The 23,990-nt window shown below is 40.5% G+C and overlaps 1 protein-coding gene across 6 annotated transcripts in view; it reads right to left on the bottom strand.

Moving 5' to 3' along the window:
- Nucleotides 1-23,990, bottom strand: part of TAFA4 (TAFA chemokine like family member 4) — an 81,553-nt gene that overhangs the window by 21,020 nt on the left and 36,543 nt on the right. For all 6 annotated transcript variants that reach the window (XM_032699492.1, XM_032699493.1, XM_032699496.1 and 3 more), the window contains one exon: nt 23,321-23,436. In XM_032699492.1, the coding sequence (XP_032555383.1) occupies nt 23,321-23,436 (116 nt within the window). The remainder of the gene's footprint in view (nt 1-23,320; nt 23,437-23,990) is intronic.

The following is a 23,990-nucleotide window of genomic DNA, read 5'->3' as shown; positions in this document are numbered from 1 at the left end:
TGTGTGTGGTTGGACTGCCTCCCTCACACTGTCCTTCCAGCCTGTAAACATCAACTCCCACCAGCCTCTCCTTTAAACGTGAACTGCTGCACTGCCTCCCTCTGCTGCCCTCCCTGCAGCGCCCACAGCAGGCAGAGGACTCGTGTCTGACAGCACCATCAGTGCCCAGCAGGCACCTCTCAGCAGCAGAGAAACTGGCCAGAGTCACATTAATCTCACTCAGTCAGCACAATACAAGGAACAGCAGAAATTGTCTCCTATCTAGATAGGAGAGAAGGAGACAGCTAGAGAGAAAATCACACCCACAGCAATTTTTCTTTGGTGGATATGTACTTACTAACAACTCTGAGATCTCCAGCTAATTTCAAACTAAGCACCTGTCTGATGGCACTTCCAAACACCTCCAGGCAGATCTGGATTAGGAACAATGACCTTGAGGTAAAAGGCTCTGTATCTCATTACTAATCCATCGAGGCTTCCTGATCTTTTGTGATTGCATCTTGTAATTACCTACGAGTGCCTCTTTTGAGCACAAGATATTACAAGACTTTCTTTATAGTGACTATCCACCTTCTGAGCATGCAAACCTGACCATTTGAGATCAAACAACATCATTAATGAGTTGCTTTCTGCACTACCACTTCCACAAAGAGAACTCAATTGTCAGCACACTGACAGTCCTGGCGAGACCAGTTTAATTCTACCTTGGCAAACAGGACTTTTGAGGAAAATAATTCACCCACTTGAACTGTCATGCCTTAACTTCTGTAATGAAATAGTCTGAGTCTTGTAATGAAAAAATATCTACATTTCTACATTAATAAAAATATGAGTTTTGCTTAAAAAATTATTATAAAATTCTATTGTTAGGGAACAGGCATGGTGGTATTCAGCATGAAAACACTGAAAAACAATGGCTTTTCCAAAGTCTTTTGTCACTTTATATATGATTTATTGCATGCAAGCTTTCTGTTGAAATAATTCTAACAAAATCATTTACTTTTTACTTCTATATTACATGCGAAATTTGTAATAGTTTTAATTGCAGTCTCCAACAAGTTGCTTTTGAGAATGCAAAAATAGCAATATAGAAGGTAAAGGAAAATTTCCCTTTATTTTTGGGCAAAGGTTAAGGGAGAGACAAAAAGGGTGGAAGACTTAAAAGATTCTAAAATTAGTAAAAAAGTTATTTGGTTTAAAAGAAGAAAATACAGTAAAAGATACATTCTGCTGTGAATCACTGGCCGTGATACGGCAAGATGTATCCAGGATGAATATTTTAATTCATTCTGAAATTGGTGGCAGATGGCCTGAGGTTATCATAAATATGTACACTTTGGAAATAGCCTTAGCTGAGAAGGTATCCAGCTTCAGCAACATAACCCCAGAGGAGTTCACTTACAAACATGAAAGCAGGTTTCTCAATATCGTATTCCAAGCATTCTGTGCTCTGAGAAGCTGCAAAATAATGATCTATCTTTAATCACAACTCAAAACTACACAGCAACTAGACCAGTTTGCTGATAGTCACCATGTTCATAATTTGATCTGGCCATGCAGAGAGTATTCCTAACTCCAAGTTATACAAAGCACTGGTTTACAAGGCTTAGCACCAGAGAGAATTAGACCTTCAGATATTAAAAACATCCAACACCTCACATAAGATATCCTGCTTTTACTGAAGGAAATTTGACAGGCAAGTTTCCTAAAAAAGCAGGGAAGTACCAGAACACACATCCATTCCTGGCACCTACAGTTCCACATGGAGTGACTAAATGACACATTTCAGCATCACCTTTTCCTCAGGGACTATTTTAACTTTAACACATCCTAGAGGCAAGAGCTGAACAACTAAACCATCACAAGGATGCAATTCCCCCAGGTACCATGACAACTCCAACGAAGGTAAAATCTGTGTGAGAGTCCCTGAGCCACATATTCTGCATTGGCTGTGGATGGGATAGTTGAAGAAAAGTGTGATAGTCATAGAAACTTCAAATCATAGAACAGTTTGGATTGGAAGTGCCCTAAAGATTATCTCGTTCCAACCCACCTATCATGGGCAGGGACAGCTTCCACTATCCCAGGTTGCTCCAAGCCCCATCCAACCTGGCCTTGAACACTTCCAGGGATGGAGCAACCACAGCTTCTCTGGCCAACCTTTCCCAGTGCCTCACCTCCTTCACAGAAAAGAATTTCATCCTAATATCCAATCCAAACCTACTCTCTGTCAATTTGAAGCCATTTCCCCTCATCCTGTCACTACATGCCCTTGTAAATAGACTCTCTCCATATTTCTCACAGGCTCCCTTCAAGTCCTCATGAGGATTTCTCTGCTGCCTCTCCACAAAGCCCACTCAGGCCACAGCACACAGTGTTTTGATGGACCCAGTTGGCAAATGATTCCCAGCAGAAAAACCTGGAGAAGCTTTCAAGTATGGCTTCCAACCTGCAACAGTGCTGCAACAATTCAACACCTGAAGGATTTAACCACTGTATTAAATATAAATTTCACTCCCTTCCTGAGCTTTAGATGTAAGTGCCTTAAATGTCAAGTACCTCAGATATCAATGGTGAAAATCTCAGCCCACCAACACCGTCCTGTTAGCTCCAAAGGCTGCCCTTTTTCCCTCCTCTTGAAACCTATTCAGCCTGGGAGGTGGGGTGGATTTGTTCCCAAGATGCCCTGGCTCCACATTCATTCTTTCACACAGGCAAGGCATTGAGAGCTCTGAATTGCCACCTGTGGGTATCTTTTACAATCGAATGAACAGCAGGGTGTGTCGAAAGAAGAACTCAGCTCCCTTCCTACTGAGAACTATTTCCTTTTTCACCTTGTGCTCATTAAATTTCACTAACTATTAGACATGAAATCAGACGTGTTATTTGGCAACATGCAACGAACGGCCTAGAAAAAACAGCGTCATTTATCTCCTTCAGGAATGCATTTCTCACTCTGAGATTAAAAGGTGCAGCCTCTGGAAAATCATAACTTGTTTTTCCTTTTTTTATTTATTTTAAATAATTGACATTATATTAGGAACTTTAGTAATATATATTGTTATTTAAAGCACTGAAATTGGGTAAGAGAGAATAGATTTCTAATGTTTCTAATGTTCCTGTCAGTTCAAACCAGAGGATTTTTTTTTTAATTAACTTTTTACATGTCCACCAAATTTCAGGAAAAGTTCCAGTAGAGAAGAGGGGAAATCTGTTAATCTAGACACTCTAAAGCCTTATAATACCACAATGAAAAAACCAGACATATTTGTGCATGAACCATCTTGTCAAAATTGGGAGTACCTTCTTTAAAAGAATTTCTCACCTAGTATTTCTCCTTCCTAGTATTATGAGGACAGTGTTATGACTGATCATGATTCCCTGCTTAAAGCACAGATGAGTTTCAGATGAGAGGTGGATGGCAATTACTGTGATGAATAGATTCTATATTAGAGATTAAACATGCTGCCAGTCTAACACATTATCCTTTGTCAGATTTTAAGTAATTTTAAGCATTTGGATAGAGGTGGATTATTAGGTAGTTTATGTCTTAAGGCACACAGGCCATTTATGGGGACTCATTGTTAGATGTAGAAAACAGCTTTGTTTGCAGGATTCTGTGAATGGCTCGCCCAGATACCTTCACACTACAAAGCTGATGCTTTTACTGGAGCTGAACAGGGTCTCTTTTTCTCAGTTGCCACCTCAGACCATGCAACAACACAGAGAGTGATGAATTAAAATCTTGAAAGAAGAGCCTGTAGCAGGAGATGACCAGTTTCCAGCTACAGGCACAGAAAACACAGAACCCGATTTCTTTTCATAAGCAATCAGGCCTTGGGTGTAAAAGTAAACACAACATGGTTTATGTCTTGTCTTCACCAGTTCTGAACTGAGACAAGCAATTAGGTAAAATGAGAATGGACTCAGTGAAACAATTTGTTATTTGTTTATTTTTACACTAACATCTGATAGAGACTCCACAGAAACAAAATCCCTTCCTGGAGGTCTTTGCCTTTCCTTATAACTCATCACCCTAGAGACTACAGATAGCACTGATGCTATTTTAATCCACTAAGCTGCCTTTGCTCAGCTATGTGGCAAGTCTTATGAAACTCTGCTCTGTACAAGGCAAAAATCTTCTCTCTCCTGGCAAAAAGTCCTTGAACTTGAAGATTTGAATCTATAGCAAGCCAGACTTTGGCAAAATGACTAGTCATAATAATAGTGCAGGATAATGCCTTCTATTTCCAAATTTTAGGTTTTGCTGTACTGTACTAGTGCACATCCAGCAGCTCTTGTCACCAATAATTACTATCCCACAGCAACTACACAAAAGTACTCACCAATTAACTAATTTCATTTTGACGGTTTTAGAAGCAGAAGAGGAGAAATATTGATGTCTCCGAAGCACAGTCAGCAGCTGACACACGTCTTCTTTCTATCCAAAGGAGCTGCTGTCAAATGAATTGCTTAAAAAGGTGTTTGAGGTGGTTCTATGGAACACAGCAAAGATGCACTGCAGAGCCTTCTGCAAGTATTAATTCTTGTGGCGCTATTAGGATTGGCACAAATGAAAAATACTCCTTGGTGGCAAGAAATGACAACTTGAGAAAAGTACTATTTATAGGTGGCCAGTATTTGAAAGGCTGCATAAATTTTGAGAATAGAAATTGCCTCTAAAAAATAAAGCAAATCTTGACTTTTTCAGCAATATGCACTAAATATTTAATAAGGGATCCTGGAGCTCAGGAAGGTTTAAGACACTGTGTTAGAATATTGAACTAATAAGCTCCTCCAGTAAGCCTCTAAATACGTATAGTTAAACACTACCTAGTTTATTTTAATTATTTAACACAGAGACTGAAGGAGGTTAATGCGACCCAGCGGACTTGTTTATGTTGAAAACTATTGCCTCTCCTTACTCAAAAATCTGCATGCTGAGCTGCATCATAGCACAGAGCTACCAGGGAGCAATAAAGAATAGAGGTTTACAGCTGCTTGCAAATGTCCAGATGATAGTGTTTGCACCAGGGCCGTGACTGCATGGAGGCACAGCACCTAAAGTCAGGCCCACTGATTTTATTTACATCACTTGGAAAACCAACACATTGAAGTTAGAGGTATAGCTGAGAACACCCTTGATGATGGGGGATATTGTGGGTTTTCCAAAACTTAGTTTCAGAAATATAAAAGTCCCCGTTATTTACCATTCAGCTCACAAGTCCTAACTGCTATTGGCCCTTTTCTCCCTTCAGACCATGGATGACATGTCACTTGGATCTTTGGCCTTGTCCTCCAGCTAAGACAGCAGAAAAATCAGCCTTCACTAAGCCACTGAAAACAAAGAAATAACCCAAACCACTCCGAAAAACCCAAAGGACAGAGGATAGTTTCCAAATAATAAGGAGATAAAACCAGTTTTGCAGTGTTCCTCATCAGCTCAAAAAGAGAGAGGTGAGGGAAAGGTGTAACCATTCATGGCCCCACCAAGGCAGGAAGGAATAATCCAGTTTTAAGCAATGCCAGCTAAGACCAAATGTATTTACCTGGACACCTCTTCTTTAAAAAGCCCGAAAGCTAGACTTGCATAAGTAAAAAAGGATGTGAGTGTCATTTTAACTGGGTACCTTGTTTATCAAAAGACATCTTATTCAAAACCATTTGTTCTTCTCTGTCCTCAGGAACGCCAGCACAAGATGAGGCCTAGATTCCTTCTCAAACTGCACAGCATAATGTGCCAATGAACAATATGGGTTAGCTCTGCAACATCTCCATTTCAGAGCAATGCTCAGAGACATCATTTTGATCCTACAGTCTGGTATTTTTTGATCCTACAGTCTGGTATTTATACAACAAAGGTTGGTAAAGACTAAGAAGAAAATCCACTGAGAGCAGAAGTCATGGGACCCGGAGGATAAGCTGGTAGAAGGAATGTTGTGGGGTTCACTGTGCTAATGGAGTTATATGCACTCAGAAGGGAACAAATAATGGAAATTTTATATGTGTGTTTCCTAGAAACAAAGAATCTGCTCTGCTAGAGCAATCCTATCAGCAGATCCGTGCACCAACACTGCTCTGCCAATGGAGATCTGCTGGCTTAAGACTGCAGAATCCTGCCCAAAGAAATGATCAGCACCTACTTCAGCTTCTCAAGAGACCAGCCCTGGCACCTCCATCCTTTGCCATTCAGTCTCTCTTGCCACCACCATCACCTTCTTTGAGGTTATAAACATGAAGGATCATGTTTATTATGCTCTTTGTTTCTAACTCAGTGCTCTGCCCGAGTGAAAGGTGTGATATTTCTAAACCTTTCTGAGATCCAGGTGCCTAAATTCCACAGCCGTTCAATTTCCAGCATTTAAATGAAGTTGGGTTTTGTGCTTCAGAGCTTTGCCTTCTAGAAAAACAAAACTTCATGAAAATTACTGGTTTCACAGTAAAAACCTGATTTTCAAACAGAGCCGAGGTAAAACGATTCCAAAACCTCCGAGTGAGATCAACATCACCTTCAATCACCTAAAATCTCAATACTGGGGAAATCAGCAGGGCAGAAACAAAGATGGAAGCTCATCCACACAAAAAGAACATTTAAAAATAATTAGTGATTCAAATGTTTTATCTGAGAATGAACCCAGGGGGCACCAGAGCCTTTTTTACCCTCAGTCCTGAATAAAAATAGCACACTTAAGTCTTAATTTTGTTGGCTTATTTTTCCTTTTCTGCAAGATTTTCATTAGTGCTTTCCTTTAAAGGTCTCCCAAGACTCAGTTATGTGCCTGGAGAGCTTTTAAAGAGAAAGAGCTTACTCGCTTGGCATCTCTTTCCAGCCCCTCTTAGCTCTAATTACAAGGTACAGATTAAAAAGACAAATTAGTTTTATCATTGCCTCCTTGGCCTTTTGGAAAGGAAAAAAAAAACCCAAAACATAAACAAAACCCAAAAGAAAAAAAAAAAAAAAAAAAATCAGTGGAGCTTCCAACCTCAGGTAAAATGTTGAAGTCAGCATCTTGTACTGGGAGGGGGAAGAAAAGATAAAATCCAATTTACAAAAAAATTTCGGTACAAAGCTCACATGCCTTGTGGCAGCTTTGCTTGAGTACAAAGTTGTGCAGCATCCAGGTGACATAATTAGGTCACTGGGGGCAAGGCTTCTTAGAACTATTACATAAAGAAATCCATAAAATTTCTCAAATTAGACTTCCTCCAGCTTTCAAGGAGGTTCAGAACAGCAACTCTGCAAGCAACATGGAGTAAGTCCTTCTTAGCAACACAAAGCATTGCAGTTGTATGATCTGGCTAACTAGTTACTATTCTGTTCTCAGTTTCCAATTATTTTTGGGACCCTGATAAATGTACTTTATAACTTTGGCACTGACCATAATAAAAAATTAAAGAGATGCAATAAGTGAACTACTATTGGTGTTTCCCTGTCATTTCAGGATGAGGAGTGGCATTGCTCATAAAATGAAAGTGGCTAAAAAGAGTTGGACTTTGCAGATAGGATTTTCACAAGTGTCTAAAAGAGGACACAGAAGCACTGAAAACAATGGCTTTTCCTGCTTGGCATTTGTTGATGATGTTTAATGGATGATATTTCAAATGGATGATACCTAATAACGAAAATTAAATGGAATTGAAACCAAATGGGCACTCACACATGAGAATAGCAAGGGTTGTGCTGGGAGGGACAGACTCCAGTTTTGGGATCACGGTTCACACTGACAAGAGCTTCTGCTGGCCCAGAAGTCTCAAAAAGTTATTAGGTAGTCAGTTAGAGGGACTATAAAATAATGTCTGTCCTGCTCCTTCAGAACTTTAAGTCCTTCAGGGTTAAGAAGTGTTTGAAGTGCAAGATGTGCACATGGTTCCCTTTTTGGAAAGAACTGGAATTAATGAGTCTCAGTAAGGACAGTAATCCTCAGCCATCTCCCATTCTCTGCAACAGTCCCAGTTCCACTTACTCTGAAGTATTTCAGAATTAATTCAGAACATGCTGGACTATTGGATTGACAAGTATCATGATATACAAGAGCAAACTGAAATGGAACTGGCTAACTAAAGAGGAAGGAAGGAACAGCTTGCTTCAGACAAAAACCAAAACATGGTTATCACCTGCAGTTAATCCCAGTACTTGGAACAAGACATCAGCATAGGGATATACTTAACAGGAGCCTTTCTACACAACAATTACAATGACATAAATCATTTCTTCGTTACACTGTATCGTTTCATAATGAATGTACAGGACCAAATCCCAGTACACTTCTGTGCTGTGCCCTTAAAACTTCCAAACTCCCCTAAAACTCCCCAATTTCATACAGATTATTTCATGTGCCTGCCAGCTGGAGATGTGCTGTCCTCTCCATGGATCTTCCATCATCTGCCACCTGGAGCATACACAGCACACTCTCCCACAGGGCCAGTCACAGACCTAGATTAATAATGCTAATGAGCTACCTTTCCTGAATGGCACAGTTCACTCTAACTAGAGGATCTCTTTATTTAAAAAAAAAAATTTCCTTCAAAGCAATTTTTTCTTTAGGCTTTTAAGACAACCAGATAAATACAACAGCTGGGACAGTCCTGTAAATCAAATAGCCCCAGTTCCCTGCATCAGATAATACATTCAGCCCATGCACATGGCTGGTGTTGATAAGTTCAAAACAGGTTTGTGTCACTGTATCTGCAATCAAGTTCAGAAAGGGTGAACAAGTTGCCAAAATCTTGTTTTAGTCCAAGATTAAGGGCTGTAACAGAGGTCAAGCCTGTACCAGCTCCAAGCTTGTATTTTTCCTCCATATAGAAATTTTCTTTATTATCTCCACATCCTTGCCTAGCACCATCAATAAGACCTGTGGCTGGGATTAAGTCTCTTCTATGTATCCAAAAGGAACTACTGTGGAATTACTGTTAATAATCCAGTGACAGGGTGTCACTGCTACAGAATTTATAGGTCCTGCTGCTCTGTTGTTGTCTCTTATTTCCTGCTTGCAATAAACAGTGCCATCTTGATTGTACCTACTTAATGCTGTATTCACTCCCTAGTAAATACAAGTATTTCCTCTTAAACTTAGAGCCACCTCCAAAGAAAGGAGGTGTGATATTTCCTAAAATACATCTTGCTGTCATTTCAGCTACAGTATTTACTAATAGCCAAGAACAACCAAAAAGAATGCACTGACTCTCAACATTTAGTTGCAAGAGACCAGATGTTAAAAAATGAAAAAGCTCTGTTCTGTTGATTGAAGTTCAGGCTCTACCTAGACATCCAAAAAAGTTACCATCACTAGAATTTTAATTTTCATAGGACTTCCATGCTGCAGAGCCCTGTAACTGTACAGATCTCTTTTCTCTTACTGTACAGACTCCACACACAAACAGCTGAAAAATACGGCACTGACACTGGGGTGAACTGCCCACACTTTCATCCTAATGGATTGTTAGCCTTGGAGGTGAGCTGGATCCCACTTAAATGCTGGCACACATATAAACTATTGCAGGTCTGAGCACTCAGCATAAAATCATGACATTTAGTTATGAAACATTTGCTTATTATGTACCTCTATGTTGTAAAGGTAGAACACTACACAAGATGTTGTTAAAAATTTCAAGCAACATAATTTACATTTTAAACAGACTCAAAAATTCAGATACTGCTTCAAGTAACATGAGGAATGCAAGACTGCTCAAGGTCAAACCTAATTACAAGTCCTGCTAAGATGAGGATCATTTTTTAGGCAGTAGGAAATTAAATTATTTGTCCATGCTATCCAGCAGTAAATACCTGCCTGTTTTAATTGCTGTTGATAGAGCCTAATAAAACTTGGAAAGCAAATGCTCATGCCCAGTTTCATTTCCCTTTCCAGGTAAAGTTCTGCCTGAAATCAGCGAGCTGAGCTGGTCATATCTGCAGTGTGACCTACACCAGGTTCATGAGCACATCACCTACTCACTGCCTGACCTCACCCTCGGTCTTTGAAGATGTGGAACAGCAACACGTGTTCTTGGACACTGAGAAAAGGAAACTGGAGACCAAGCTGCGCCTCTCCTGGAAACACAGAGGTAAATAACAGAAGATTAAGCAGAGAGAAAGTCACGTAAAAAGCTGGGAGAATATGTTCTAACTTGGACAGTCCCACTACTCAGGCAGAAAAGGAATCCGTGGCTGTGTTCTGCTGCTGCCATCCAGTGGGGCGGCTGAGCAGAGAGCACTTGAGCAGAGATCGATGGCTAACGAGGGCTGAGGTGAGGCACTGTCAGACTGATGCTCATTCTGCACCTTGCCGTCAATGCCACCTGAGACAAAAGTTTTCAGAGAAAGTAAAATAAAGCAGGTGCTGAACAAGAAGTCGTTGTAACAGTCTGCTCCTTCTGGGCGAGGACAAAAGAGGCACCTGCACTCCAGCTTTTTCCTGGTGCTGACTGTGAAATCCCTCTATGGACTTGATCTGCTTCGATCCCTGCAGCTGTTTAGCTGTTTTAAGATGCTGGAGCTGACAGAGGAGTGGTTACACAGAGCCCTGTAACATGCAGGATCTCAGCTTGTACCAGCACAGATTTAAAGTCTTCAAATCTAGAAATTTCATTGCAGTTAAAATGAAAGTTCAGCAACCACCTTGAATACACACATTTGAAAAATCCTACTGGCTGCTAATCTGCCACGATAGGTATCTAAATATCCTGTTAAATCTGGCTTTAAAAGCCTGTATCTGCTTTGTTTCAGTACTTGGGAGCTCAGAATATAAATGTGTAGAGCAAAATGAGACTGATACTCTATCTACTTAGCATTCCCTCACAGATAACAGAGGGGCTCAGAATTTGTAAATGATAGCATAACATTTTCATTATCAACATCATTACTTGGCGGATGATGAAGCAGAGGCAGTGACAACAATTTAAAGCCAACTCAGATTGTCAAGGTGCAGTTTACAGGGCAATTTATGAAGAAGATAAATTTCTGATGCTAATAGGATTCTACAGCAAGACATCAATAGGCAAGAACTCCTCCAAATCAAGGAGAATGGGAGGGAAGCAGGGGGAAGTGGGTTGACTTGGGACTAGGAGATGGGAAAAGACAAAGCTTTCCTCAGCAGTTTAGCTGCACAATCAGCACTCTGCTTTGTGAGACTGTGAGATGCTGATGAGAACGACTCTTGTTTCTCTATGTATTTTTCATACCTTCATATTTTCTGTAAAATTACTACAAGCAACATAAAATGATCATTTAATCCAATTTTAAGTTAATCCATTTTTAATCTATCTTTAAATCCCACTACACAGAATTCTCCCACGGAGCAGCAGTGGTGCAACAGTCAACAAAGAAGGGGATGATGCTTTTCTTTGGTGTATGGGAGACTCCAAAGAACTGTGAACTGTGGCCCAACAGACATCACTTACCAATACTTGACACTCAAGTACATCATCGACAGAATGGAAAAATCATAATTCATGTTTCATCTGGTTTGACTACTGAGCATAATTTTGCTTATCTTGGGATTTGTGTGGCACTTGGAAAGCCTGACATGCTGGGTCTTCCTTGCACAGTTAACCTTCCTGAAAAGCAGGATCAGAATCCTTGCACCCTATAGCAAGGCCTGGATTGTATGAATAATATTCTCCTGGAATTATAGGTAAAACTTGGAGCTGCCCTGTGATTACACAGTATACATTGTCCCAGGTACCAAGCCAGCTTCTACCGAGAATCTGCAAGTGTACCTGCCTTTATTTTCTACTTCAGCTCTGTCTGAGCAAAAGACCAAGCCCAGGACACTCTGAGCTTAATTTCAGAAGAACTAATTTAGGATAATTACGTTTCCTGGGTAAACAGATGTCCCAGATTTGCCCCTATACCAAAGCACAAAAAGCCCATTTACCTGTTAAAAAAGTTAAGTGCTGCACTAAAGCTTTAGTAATTTGCACACAAATACAAACATTGCATAGACAAGACTTGCATAGCACCTAACATGAAGAATAATCTGAGCCTTTGCACGTTTCTACCAGGTTACTGCTAAACTGCATTTTAAGCTTTAACACTTGTTTGATTACAGGAGAGAAGACTTGACTGAAAACGTACAGTATATTATTTAATCTCTGATTCTAATCAAGAGGTTACGTAATCATTAGCACAGACCTATTTATCTTCCTCTCATTTCAGCATTCAGTAATTTAAATGTTATTTTTGCATTTCAATTGGCTTATCAAGTGCTCAGTGACATCATAAGAAATTGTCTCCACTGAAAGTGATTTCTGCCTTTCTTCTTCCTTGAAGATTGTCATGTCCTGTTCACTCTATCAATCAGCCCTATGTTATCTTCCTTTCACAAAGCAGATAGCTGAAGTCATCAGATTTATGCAAAAAACAGTCAGTAGCTCTCATTAACCTAGAGAGAACTTTGCAATTGGATGCTCTTCTTGACACACTCTCTTACTGAAGCACAGCGTTCATCCTTTTGTGTTTTGTGCTGGTTTATTTTTATATTCATCAATTCTTTGTTTAATGCTTTATTTGAAGTATCTTATAACATCAGTGACTCCTCCTTTGCTGGAGGTCAGTACATGCTGCCCCTCCACTCCACATACCTTGGTGTTACCTGGCTTTTCATGAAATGAGGATCAGCTGATTCATACACAATGACTGTACTATCACATCACTCACCTGAGACAGAAGGATCCCACAGGCAAGTGGCAAACCAGTTCTTAGTGGACACACTGATATAAGAGCAGTGGCAATTAGAAATATCCATTGTCTCAGTACGAATCTCTGCTGATGCTGTCACAAACCAGACCTCTTTCCATTGCTTGTCCACTGACCACATTTATCATTACACTTCTTGCGCTTTTCCCTTGATCAAGGAATGACCTTGTTAATACTATTTATTACCTAACAGATCTCAGAATGAAAGCTCATGTCATAGCCCATTAAAAAAAAAAAATACAGTGAGCAAAAGCTGATAACTGTAAGAATAAATGCCATCCCTTTGCATTGCTTTTTGACCAACTCAGCTGACAGACTCTGGACCAAGAAACACTTGAAATAATTTTGGGAAGGAGCTTACCAGTCACTTGTCAGCTCTGACAGGTGTGTACCTTCGCTGTAGCTGCCAGCACGGTGCAATGATGGTATTTAAGTACTGCTCTGTGTTGTCTGCATAAATAGTAGCCCAGCCAACAAGTCCCAGGTAAGGCAATCTAAATATGACCTCTGACTCTGTTCTGCAACAGAGTCCAATTTGCTCCCAAGACACGGAGACATTCACCACGCACACGTGTTTCAGCCCCTGTCTGTTAAATGAGAACAATCACACTTCTCTTGTAAAGCAGCTCATGTTGCTGAAAAAACACCTTGTATTGCTTTGGTTTCAGCGAGTCTGGCTGCCAAAGGAGTTACTCCAGCATATATCACATTTAGACTGCCCAATCTGGGGGCAAAGACCCTTTTGGTTTTTTTTGAGAGGCAATACAGAGAGAATGCTGAATCACCTGATAAACTGGTCATTCTGCAGCCATAGTTCTTTTAATGTCATTTTGATGCAGTTCTTGTTTCAGCAGAAAGAAAAATGGAAACGATTTTGCAAAAACCCCTACTCAGGTCTTGGTTTTGATCCAGAATTCAGTTAATCCAAATCCCTTGATACTGGGGAAGGGTCAGGAAAATGCTTTGCATAGTCACTGCTGGATTGGATTTGTTCCCCCAGAAGAGGACATGTTTTCAGAGTAAACTCTCGTTTCTCTCTAGCTTGGCACAAACTACCATGTGATACAGTCTGATAAAAGGATGTCTCACTACATTAGCATAGCAGACTTATTTTTCAGTTGTAGACTAATTATCTTGGCTCCTTGTTTGGGGACTGTGGCATCCCTTGCAGTAAATTACATTTTGCTGAGGGCAGCAATTTTTTTTTTGTATTTCCAGTAATAATAATGTCTGGTGCAGGGAGAAATATAAAACATCTGTTACAGTATTCCCAACTGAAATGTCAAAATAGGGCTTTTCCCTATACAGTTCAAACAACACAAAAATCCAAGCATAGTTCTGATAGTAGATTTTACTGTGTTCCCTCCTCGTTTCTGAAACTTTGGAAGAAGAACAAAATCTGAAAAATTAACTCAATGCAAGTAAATTATTAAACTCTATTATCAGCAGGCACTCCCAGAACCAGACAACTCATCTGAACACGCAGTCAAGCAAGTGACAATCCCAAAGGACAACTTCCAGAGCAATCAGGCTTCTTTTTTAAGCAAGATGCACTTAGATACTCTGAAAATAAAATTATCAGTTACATTTTTTTCCTTGGTGATCCAACAGTACCAACTCCAACAGGGTGCATGAAGAGAACAGAGGGGATCTCTTTCTATATTCAAACTCTTTTAGATGAGAAATTTCAGTTGATTGAGTTTGAAGGAGTGGGGTTTTTTGTTTTGGTTTATTTTTTTTAATTGGAGGAATACCAACATCTGCTGAAAGGACTCAATAGACAGAAATCTTTAGCATATTCACAGTTTGTGCCAGATATTCATGCTGCTGGGGTGAGTTATGCCAACTGACATAATTTTCACTTTTTTTAAATTACATTTTGACTCAGTTTTAATATTTTCATTAAATTACATTTTCTAAAGACAATCTAAGTAAGTAACAAATGTCAGTGATGACATACAGTTTTAAGACCTTACCCCCTCTCAAGAGGGCACCTTCTCAACATGGCAAGCCAGAGGAAAACAGGCATCATTCCTTTGGACAAGTTATTTATTGTGCCTCATTCAAAAATGAGGCAGGGAGAACGTTTGCACAACTATTGCTTATTCATGAAGTGCAATAATCTGGTTCCATAACTTTCAGTCCCTCAATATACTTTTTAATATATCACCAGACAGTGCAACATATCAGTGGGATGGGGGGAAACGTGACAGAAAGCCTTGATACTTTGAAATTGTGTGTGGCATGTAGCATAGATAAAAGACATGTAAATACATATTTATAAGGAAAATAGGTATTTCCATGCACTTTTTTAAGAGGTTTTGTCTTTCATTGTGCTGGACATTGAAGTAGGAAAAGCTCTGGATCCATTCTGGTGCCTTACAAAGGTGATAGCTATGAGTGAGGGACTGTCGCACTGTTCCTCTCTCCCCTTCTGTGCTGTTAGTTGCTCAAAGATACTCACTCTCTAACCAAGTGGGCTAATGCCACCTTAGAGTCCTTGAACCCCCTCATCTTTGTGTCCCATCCAGGGACAATCCAGGGACAGCATGAAGCAGGAAGGACAGTGTGCTCCCTGTCAACTTTATTTCCTGCTATATAGAAGGAAATCTCCCAAGGGAAAAGGGAGCTACAGAAGAAGGGATATAAGAGAGCACAAGAAGTGCTCTAAGCTTTTTCACCCAACCTGAAAATGAGATGCACACAAAAGACTACCTTGATACATTCAGATTTTGGGTTACAATCACTCACTTTGCTATCAGGCAAGAATATCCAACATGATGCAACACCCTACAAATAGCTGCTAACACAATCCTCATCTGCTACACAGAGATCCTGCCATTCCACACGAGCTAATTTGCAACAATTTGTCTCTGTGCCAAAAAGAAAAAAAAGACAGTAAAAGAATTCTGCTTATTCCAAAATATTCACTGCTTCTTAAGATGCTACTTTAAGGAAACACAGATATAAACCAGAACTGATATCAGGAAGATGCAAACAGTAAATAACATTAAGAGAAACCCTGCCTCAGACTTATGTGTTCATTATGTGTTAAAGTAACAACACAAATCAAAAGACTACTTATCATCACTGGACTGCAAGGCATATGGATGATGTCCATCAGGGAGAAAAAAAAAAGTGGAAATAAAAAAAGGAAATAATTAAATAAAGATTGGTCACACACTAGGCAATAGAACTGTTGATCCTAGAATTCTCCACTCATAACTTCTGTCATTTCTGGAGGTATTGTTAGAGATTGCCACGCTGGAAGATAATGAATGTCAGGTGCAGCTTCCATCTCCAGTCTGATGAGGAGAGATTACCTTGCTGAACCCTACAAGACATCTTTAATCTCCTTATTTAGAATCCATTGTCCACTATCAGTTGTCACTCTCCTGAAGGAATGCAAGAATGCTGCCAAGCACTGAAAAACAGGCAGCAAAGGGGCTACCAGCAGCAACCCAGAGGTACTCCGCCAACAAAACACTTAAATGTTAGTAAAAAATAAAAAAATTCCATCTCCAGGTTCTTCCATTATTAATTAAACATTTTCTGGTTTCCAAGAAGAAATGCTTGATCCAACATGTCCTTGAAACCAGACAGATCAACACCATAAAGGTCAAGTCAAAGGGCAGCTTCTCTGGCAGGGGAAAACACTGTGCTTGGCAGGAGAGCAGAGCCGAGCACTTCTTCATGGGGTCTGAGTGGACTGGGCACAGGTGGGGCATGTTGGATGCTACAGCCAAGGATGGCACCTAATTTCCTGCTCTTAAATAAAGAGTAAATGTTTTGTACCCACTTACAGCCAGGCAAAGGAAAACCAACACCAAGGGTCAGCATGTCCTAGTCTGCCTCTGAGCCACGCTTCCCCTGGCAGCACAGACAAAACCAGACACAGAGTTGAAGTCACCAAGTCGACAGAAACTGCTACCCATTTCCATGGGCTTTTATTCAAGCCTGTGCAGCCACTCATTTGGGATGAAAGGCCTTAAAATTCCACTGAAATGGGACTGTAAGTTTGGGACAGGCCCTGTGCTGCCATCACAATTGATGTTATTGTAGGGCTGTGGCAGTGCAGCCCAGGCACTGAGCACAGACGAGCCAATCAATAGCAGAACAGGCCCTAAAGCACTTTCCATCCCTCAAAATGGCAGTGATTTGCAAAGCACTGAATGATGAATTCTGTAAGAATAACTGGCTTAAGCGTTAATAAAGTCATAACTATGAAGTCTAACTTTTCTGCTGGGACCAAAAACCATATGACATATCCGGAGTAGGCTGGAAACTAAATCACAGAAGAATCACAACCTCCTGCTTCAGTGGGGTCAGGACTTCATCTTAGGCAGGTCTTTTAATCATTTCAGAGCAAAGAATTCAATGCAAGTCCTTTATATTTTAATCTATTGCCTTCATCACTCAAGTATCCATCCTCCCAAGGACTCTGCGTGTTGACCTCCATGTAAACCCAGAACAAAGCATGTTCCACTTTTTGTTGCATCACTTCACCCAAATGAACACTGAGGACAAGATATTTTCCATTTTATTTGTGGATTTACACCTATCTGACCGTTTCTTTCTCCACATATTAACACAAGCCTAACCATTTTCAAATTTTTTTCTATAATCAATTCTAACTTTGGGAAAGGTACATTTAGAAGAAAAGAGTAAAGAAAGCTTTCCTGGTTATAATTTTGGTCAATGGAATATAAAGATTATAATTTACTGCAGATGGCAGCTATATAAAAAAATTATGCTGTCGATGTAAAATAAATAAAATAAAGGCTGCATTTTCACATTCTTTTCCCCAATAGCTTTAAAATAAAGTCATTTTGATACTGCAGGAAAGAGCTTGGTTTCAGCCTCCTGCTCTACAGGTTGATACACTGGGCTTCAGTATTTGCATTAAATGAGATTCCATCTTATTTTAGTCACAGAACTTGTCCCCCCCACTTTTGAAACAGTGAAATCTGACACAAAACCTGCTCATTCACCGGTTTGCCTGTAATCTTCCTCCACCCCATCTCCCTGGAATATACACATCTTTTCATATACAATCACATTCCACTCACAGTGTACATTCACGAAAAATGACACCAAAAGCTACATTTTACCCTATAAAAGATTAAATCAACACTGACTTGGTGTCATATATATTGAGAGTTCCAACTGTTATTTAAGAAAAATAAAAAGAGAAAATAATAAGAATTTCTTATGTGTTTGTTTGGGTTTTTTTCTCCTCAAAAGCAAACTTCACAGAGAGAATTCTGCTCCTTTTGACTTAAAGGGAACCTATTTCTCAACTGAATTGCTTTCCCTACCTTATTACTTGAAGAGATTACAGTCAGGGCTGTATATTGTAGCAGCCCTATATTTAGAAGCTGGATAATAAACCACATAAATAGCACACTGAATAAAACATTAAGACATAAAAGGAGTTAAATAGAACAAAGGGCTAAAGCTTATTGTGCAGTAACCATGTCTGACCCGTTGAGATACAAAGGACTCATAATTTTAGTTAGCAAAATGCAGAGTTGGTGTTTAAATCAGTGCAGTGGCTTTGTGCTGGAGCCCCTTCCACGGCCTTGCAGGGCCCTCTGGTGGAACTGGGAATCCAGCCCGTGGCTGCCAAACAGCACTGCTAGGAAGAATGACGTTCCAAACCAAAAATAAGGGGAGAACAAGAAGACTGAGTTTTCTGGTTTCCTTGTTTCCTTGAAAGCAGCAATGTTTCTAACACTAAACTTCGTTTTTCAGACCCACAGTTTTCCCTTAAACAGATTAAATACTGGAGCTTGTGTAAATAAGGAATTTTTCCTCTGACTCCAGTGGGGACAGAATCTGTCCCTAAAGTTCTGAAAGGAGAGGAAAAAAAGCCCTTAAAGCTGTGAAAAACTGCAATCGATGGGGAACAATCCAGTCTGCTACAGGACCACCTGAAACCAAAAGCATGATCAAGAGGTCTGAATTCCAGCTGATGATGACAGTTCATACTCAGAGTTAAAAATATAAGCATCTTTGGAGGGTACTGCAGACCAAACCAGTGTCTGATACATTCCTCAGCATGAGCTGCTATTTTGTGCATAAAGGAACAACCTTCTGCTGGATGTTCCCATAATCACACGCCCAGCTGCCACTCAGCCCCTAAGCCCAGTCCAACAGCACCACTGAACTCCTTATTCATCCTTCAGGGGAAGTGTGGTGTTCATTTCTTCATCACCTGATGCTTGATTGACTGATAACACACCCCACACTGACACCTCATCAAGCTTTTATCTATTCTGGGCTGCTGTTCCTTCCTCATTCCCTACCAGAGGCCATGAGGTGTGTACGCCCCAGGGTGTTAGAAGGGTCACTAGGTTTGGTGGGGTCATGTATATTTGCTTGCCACTGTCATTTTTAGACTTCTCCCTTTTAACCTCTGATAAGCCCATAAATAAAACTGTCTGCGACGCAACAAGGGGAAAACTCCAGGAAACAAAGTTGCTACTCATTCTTCCAGATGGCTAAAAGACCAAGGTGTCCCAGTGCACCCACACACCGTGATTTATCCCTGTGATCTGCATCATCCTGCAGCTGCAGTGAGCAAGCAAACCATTCTGGCTATCACTGAACTCTTCACTTGAAATCACAAAGAAAAGGGAAATGTGAACCAATTTGGCTCCGCTTTAAGCTACAGATGTTCATTAAATATATGGATTCCAGGCATATTAATAATACTAATAATAATGGACTTCTCAAAAATCTAGACCTTTCAACAAGCAGCAGGCAGCTGGAAGCACTTCAGGTGAGCATCATCATGTAAAACAAGCAGCCTCAAAAAAGCCAAGCTGCACTGGTAATTCATGGCAGAAACTGCTCAGCTCGCTGTACCAACTGATGTTCTGCAAGTCCAGCCTCCACGTGAGCTGACCTGACCTGACAAAGTGTCTTTTCAATGCTTCTTCATTTGTGGATTTTGACTTACAGCAGTGAGGCAGAAACAAATGTTTTCTGCTACTAAATGTATGTTGCTTCATCCAGCACAGCATAGAATTGATCATTATATTGGTACTAGGTAGTCCAGGAGCCTGAAATACTGCCCAAAAGCTATAGTAAGGTTGGTGCTTATGCTTCCCTTGGCTATTGTTAGTGCAGAAGAAAAACTCTTCAGAAAAGCAATTCAGAGCAACAAAGTCAGACGAACATTCTGACTTGTCTTCTCCACACAGATGTACAGGGTGGGTGCTGGAATAATCTGCATAAGCAGCATCTTCAACGATCCAATGGTAATGAGAAGGAACATTTCTTCCCTACCTTTTGCCTGGTTAACTCTGCCAGTCAAAGCAATTACAGCGTTCCAATTAAAAATAGGCTGCGTCCTCCAAGCTGGGCTTGAGATCCAAACTTCTGCAAAGCAATGGCAGGATTGCCTTGGCAGCATTGAACAGTCTCTTTCTCCCCTACCAGCCATTTGATGGTGGTGAATATTTCACAGAACAAAAGAAAGAACCAGGTCTGCCTTACCCTTTATTACAGTGAAGAGGCCCCCTTTGTCAAAGGGATTGCTCAGTGGTGTTCTCTCCCACTTCTCAGAAACAAGATGGTTATTGGGTCCTTAAGATCTAGTCTCTATTCCTGCCTGAATATTGCAGAGACAGCTGTAGAATGTTATTCTTTCAGGCACCATCTAACATGACCCAAGTCAATAATTGTCTTTTATCGGATTAGGCTCCTTAAAAATGGTAGTATTTTGAAAAGAAAAAGTCAATCCCTATTTTCATCTAAATTCTATTGTCTGCTCTTAGTTAATACAGTTTCTTGGCCGTAGTGATTATGCATTTGATTCTAAGGCACTGATGGTGTCAAGCACATCACTTGAGACACACTGATTGCCAGGAGCAGGCACAACATGTTCTTAAAAACCAGCTCCCCCTAAAGTATCCCAGGCTCAGCACCTCCTGCCTCCTAAGCAGCATCCCACCTCAGCATGTACCTGTCAGGTTACAGCTGCTTGATCCAAGGGACACCAGACAAAGCATTTGTCAAACATAAAGCTTGAATTCATCCCTCTTATGTGCTTCAGGACCTTTTACTTTGAAAAGTGTTAATGTTGCCTGTTGACTGCAAAAATTTTATCTCAATTGCCATCCAAGAACATGCTAATTTTATTAAACAAATGAGGCTAATTATTTGCTTTCCACAAAACAGGCTGTGCTGAAAGCTCTGAATTATTTGTTTTCCTGACGAACAAGGACATGTCTTGCTCAAACAACAGATTCCAGCACAGATTTGATCATATGTTAGAAGGTCTGTCTAGGTGTTGTTTCAAACAGCAAAGATAAGGTGAGGCTGGGAAACACTGGCCCCTTGAGGAGAGCTCCTCAAGCCCTCTAAATGTTCTATGGTACCACGTGTCAGACAGAGAGCTGGGGAATCAAAAATGGGATGACTGTTTCATCTACCACATGGAACCCTAAAGTGGGATGGGATGAGGGAAACTCACATCTGGGGAAGAACAAGACACCATAGTCTAAAAAGGCGCATGAAGGCTCCAGTTTCAAGGGTGCCCATTTGAAAAATAACTCCACAATCAGACCAAATTAGTCATGAAGAGCAGAACCTTTCTTTAGCCTCCCAGAGAAATCACAGTGCACAAATCTGCTCAACAGTCAAGCAGCCTGACTGTGTTTTATGGAACCTCTTTGATACGGTGGAAAGAATTCCTGGTGTCAACTATAGGTAGGCAGTCAAGCATTCTGAAACGTTATGTAAAAAATAGTCATAATTTACATATTATATAATAAGTGTTCATCATATGAGCCCACAACACAAAATCACTACTGCCCTATTACAGGTATTTCCTTTTGTTACAAATGCAAAGTGCATCTTGAAAAGACAAAAATATCATTCCCTCTGACAAGACTCTTCCCTAAATGACAAAAGCTGCAGAAGGCTGTTCTCCAGGTTTTTCTGTGTAGTCAGCTCTGAAATGCTTTGCTAAGCAGCAGTTGTTTACAGGAAAGGTCAAGAGGGCCTAATTAACTTGTCACTGTGCATAAACCCCCTTCCTCATTGAAGTGATTGAACTAGTTTCCATAAAATATCCCTGCAAAACAGTAGTACAGATCCTCCTCCAACACTGTGTTCGCTGGAATCACTCTTTGGGCTTTTGCTACAACATTCCAGTTATTCTCCATAGTCTGTGATTGCATTTTATGGCAAACACATGAGAGTGCTGCACAGCACCTGGGAGCACAGAGCTGGTGATGGGGTAAGGCAGGGAGGTGATTTTGGTAGCTCTCAGAGACACCCACTGCTGATGTGCTCTGAGCACACAGATACAGACACAGCATCTCTGTGCAGGACAGTCAGTCCTGCTTACCAGGACTGAAGACATTTTGGAGAGCACATGAGGAGCCTTCAGCTCCCACCTAGACGACCACTCGAAGCAGCCAGGAAAGAGATCAATAGTTTGTCTCATCTGGAGGATGGAGCCTTAAGAAATGCATCCCCACTTCCTAGTGCTGAGCTGGAGTGGATGCTAACATTAGACCTGGAACCACAAGAGTCTGGCTCAGAGCTAAGAACATTACATATGGACTCTAGGACTAATTTAAGAATAAAACTACATCACAAACAGCAACACTTGCTGAAGTCCCCAAGCCACCATGAAGGTGACTGTGGTGCTGAGAATTCAGGCATCATCATGGTGTTGCAGCCAGGCTTTTGGCCTCTCCTGAGAAGTGGTGCTCAAAGAGGTATTTTGTTAATTTATCTCTCTCCTGGGATCAAAGGTGACACAATCTTAGCCCAGCTACCCCATTTTATTTAGGACTTCCACTTTTCACCGGCACAGGTACATCTCTCTCTCTCTCTCTCTGCTTTCAAGCTGACATGTCTGCATGATCCTAACAGAGGTGCTGCTCCAGAGATTCAGTCTGATATCTCTCCATAAAGCCAACCCAGCTTATTCTGAGCTATTTCAGTCACTTGTAATGTGATAACACATTGTGCCTCATAGATAATTCCCTACTATAATAGTACATATTCTTAAATGCAAGATCTTTCTGGTTGCCTCACTATGCAAGTTAGGAAAAGAAGGAGCACGTCACAAGCTGGTCTAAAGCACTGTTCAGAATTTGTGTTACTCAGTGAAAGAACTGACTAAGATAAGTCTGAAGGCTTTGATCTATTGCCCACCAAAGCCAATGACACCACTGTAAAGTCAGTTGATAACGACAGGATTAAGAGGGAGAAGATAAAGATACATTTCAAAATGTCTTTGGATACGGATAAAGCAAAATGACACAAACAAATCCCAATACAGATAAAGCAAAATGACACAAACAAATCCCAATACAGATAAAGCAAAATGACACAAACAAATCCCAAAGTCCTAGCGGTCACGAAGTCACTCAAAAAAACCTGTCTGGTGAGCTTCAGTACATAAAATTACTAGAGAAAAACCTTGAAAATTTACAGTAACTCATTTTTTTCTTGGTGTTATATTTTTAACCTATCTCACTGATTATAACATGCTGTCAACAGCCTCATCAGTTATCCATTGCTAAAAAGTGGGCTCTAACATGCTGCAAGTGGTATTAATTGGTCTCAGTAGCACATAATGAGTTTAAAAGCTCCTACCTGTGTGCCCCCGGGGATGGTGGCTAGAGGCGGACAACAATTTACAGCAGACCATTAACACATAGACCAGAAAGAGCCACTCAGAGAGAAGCATTGATTTGGCACAGAATCTCATCCTGGAGGCAGAAAAGGAAGCAGTTGAGTGAAAGAACAATGTATGTAGGGAATAACATAAAAATGATGTGGGGAAGGAAAGCTGAGACGATGCTGAAGAATAACCAATATGGCTTATTACAAGACAACAGTGACAAAATCATATTCATGATTTAGTTGGCATCAGTTATTTGTTAATAACGTTAATAATTAGAAGCAAAACAATGTCTATCACACATCACATTACCCACAAACACATATTTATAATAACACACTATGAGTGCAATACATTTCTATGAATCTGAGATAAAGGGTGGGTTGTTTTTTATTAAGATCCCTCCACACTCAAATGTAAATATAAGCTGTACTACTATTTTTAAACTGCACTTGCCCCAATCATAGAAAAAAAAATGTCATTTTTACTTAACACTTCTCAGGACACATTTGCTAAAGGTACCAGCTCCCATGTAGCCATGTGCAGGAACTGGTTGGGCCTCCCAGTCACACAACATCTGTGAGCTTTCCTTTCCAGTAGGTTTGTTGAGGGTTAAACACTCATGAAACCAGCACCTCAGTC

The sequence above is a fragment of the Chiroxiphia lanceolata genome, chromosome 11 (genome assembly GCF_009829145.1).
Source record: "Chiroxiphia lanceolata isolate bChiLan1 chromosome 11, bChiLan1.pri, whole genome shotgun sequence".
In the NCBI taxonomy this organism is placed as follows: Eukaryota; Metazoa; Chordata; class Aves; order Passeriformes; family Pipridae; genus Chiroxiphia; species Chiroxiphia lanceolata.
This window is presented reverse-complemented; position numbering and strand designations above follow the sequence as displayed.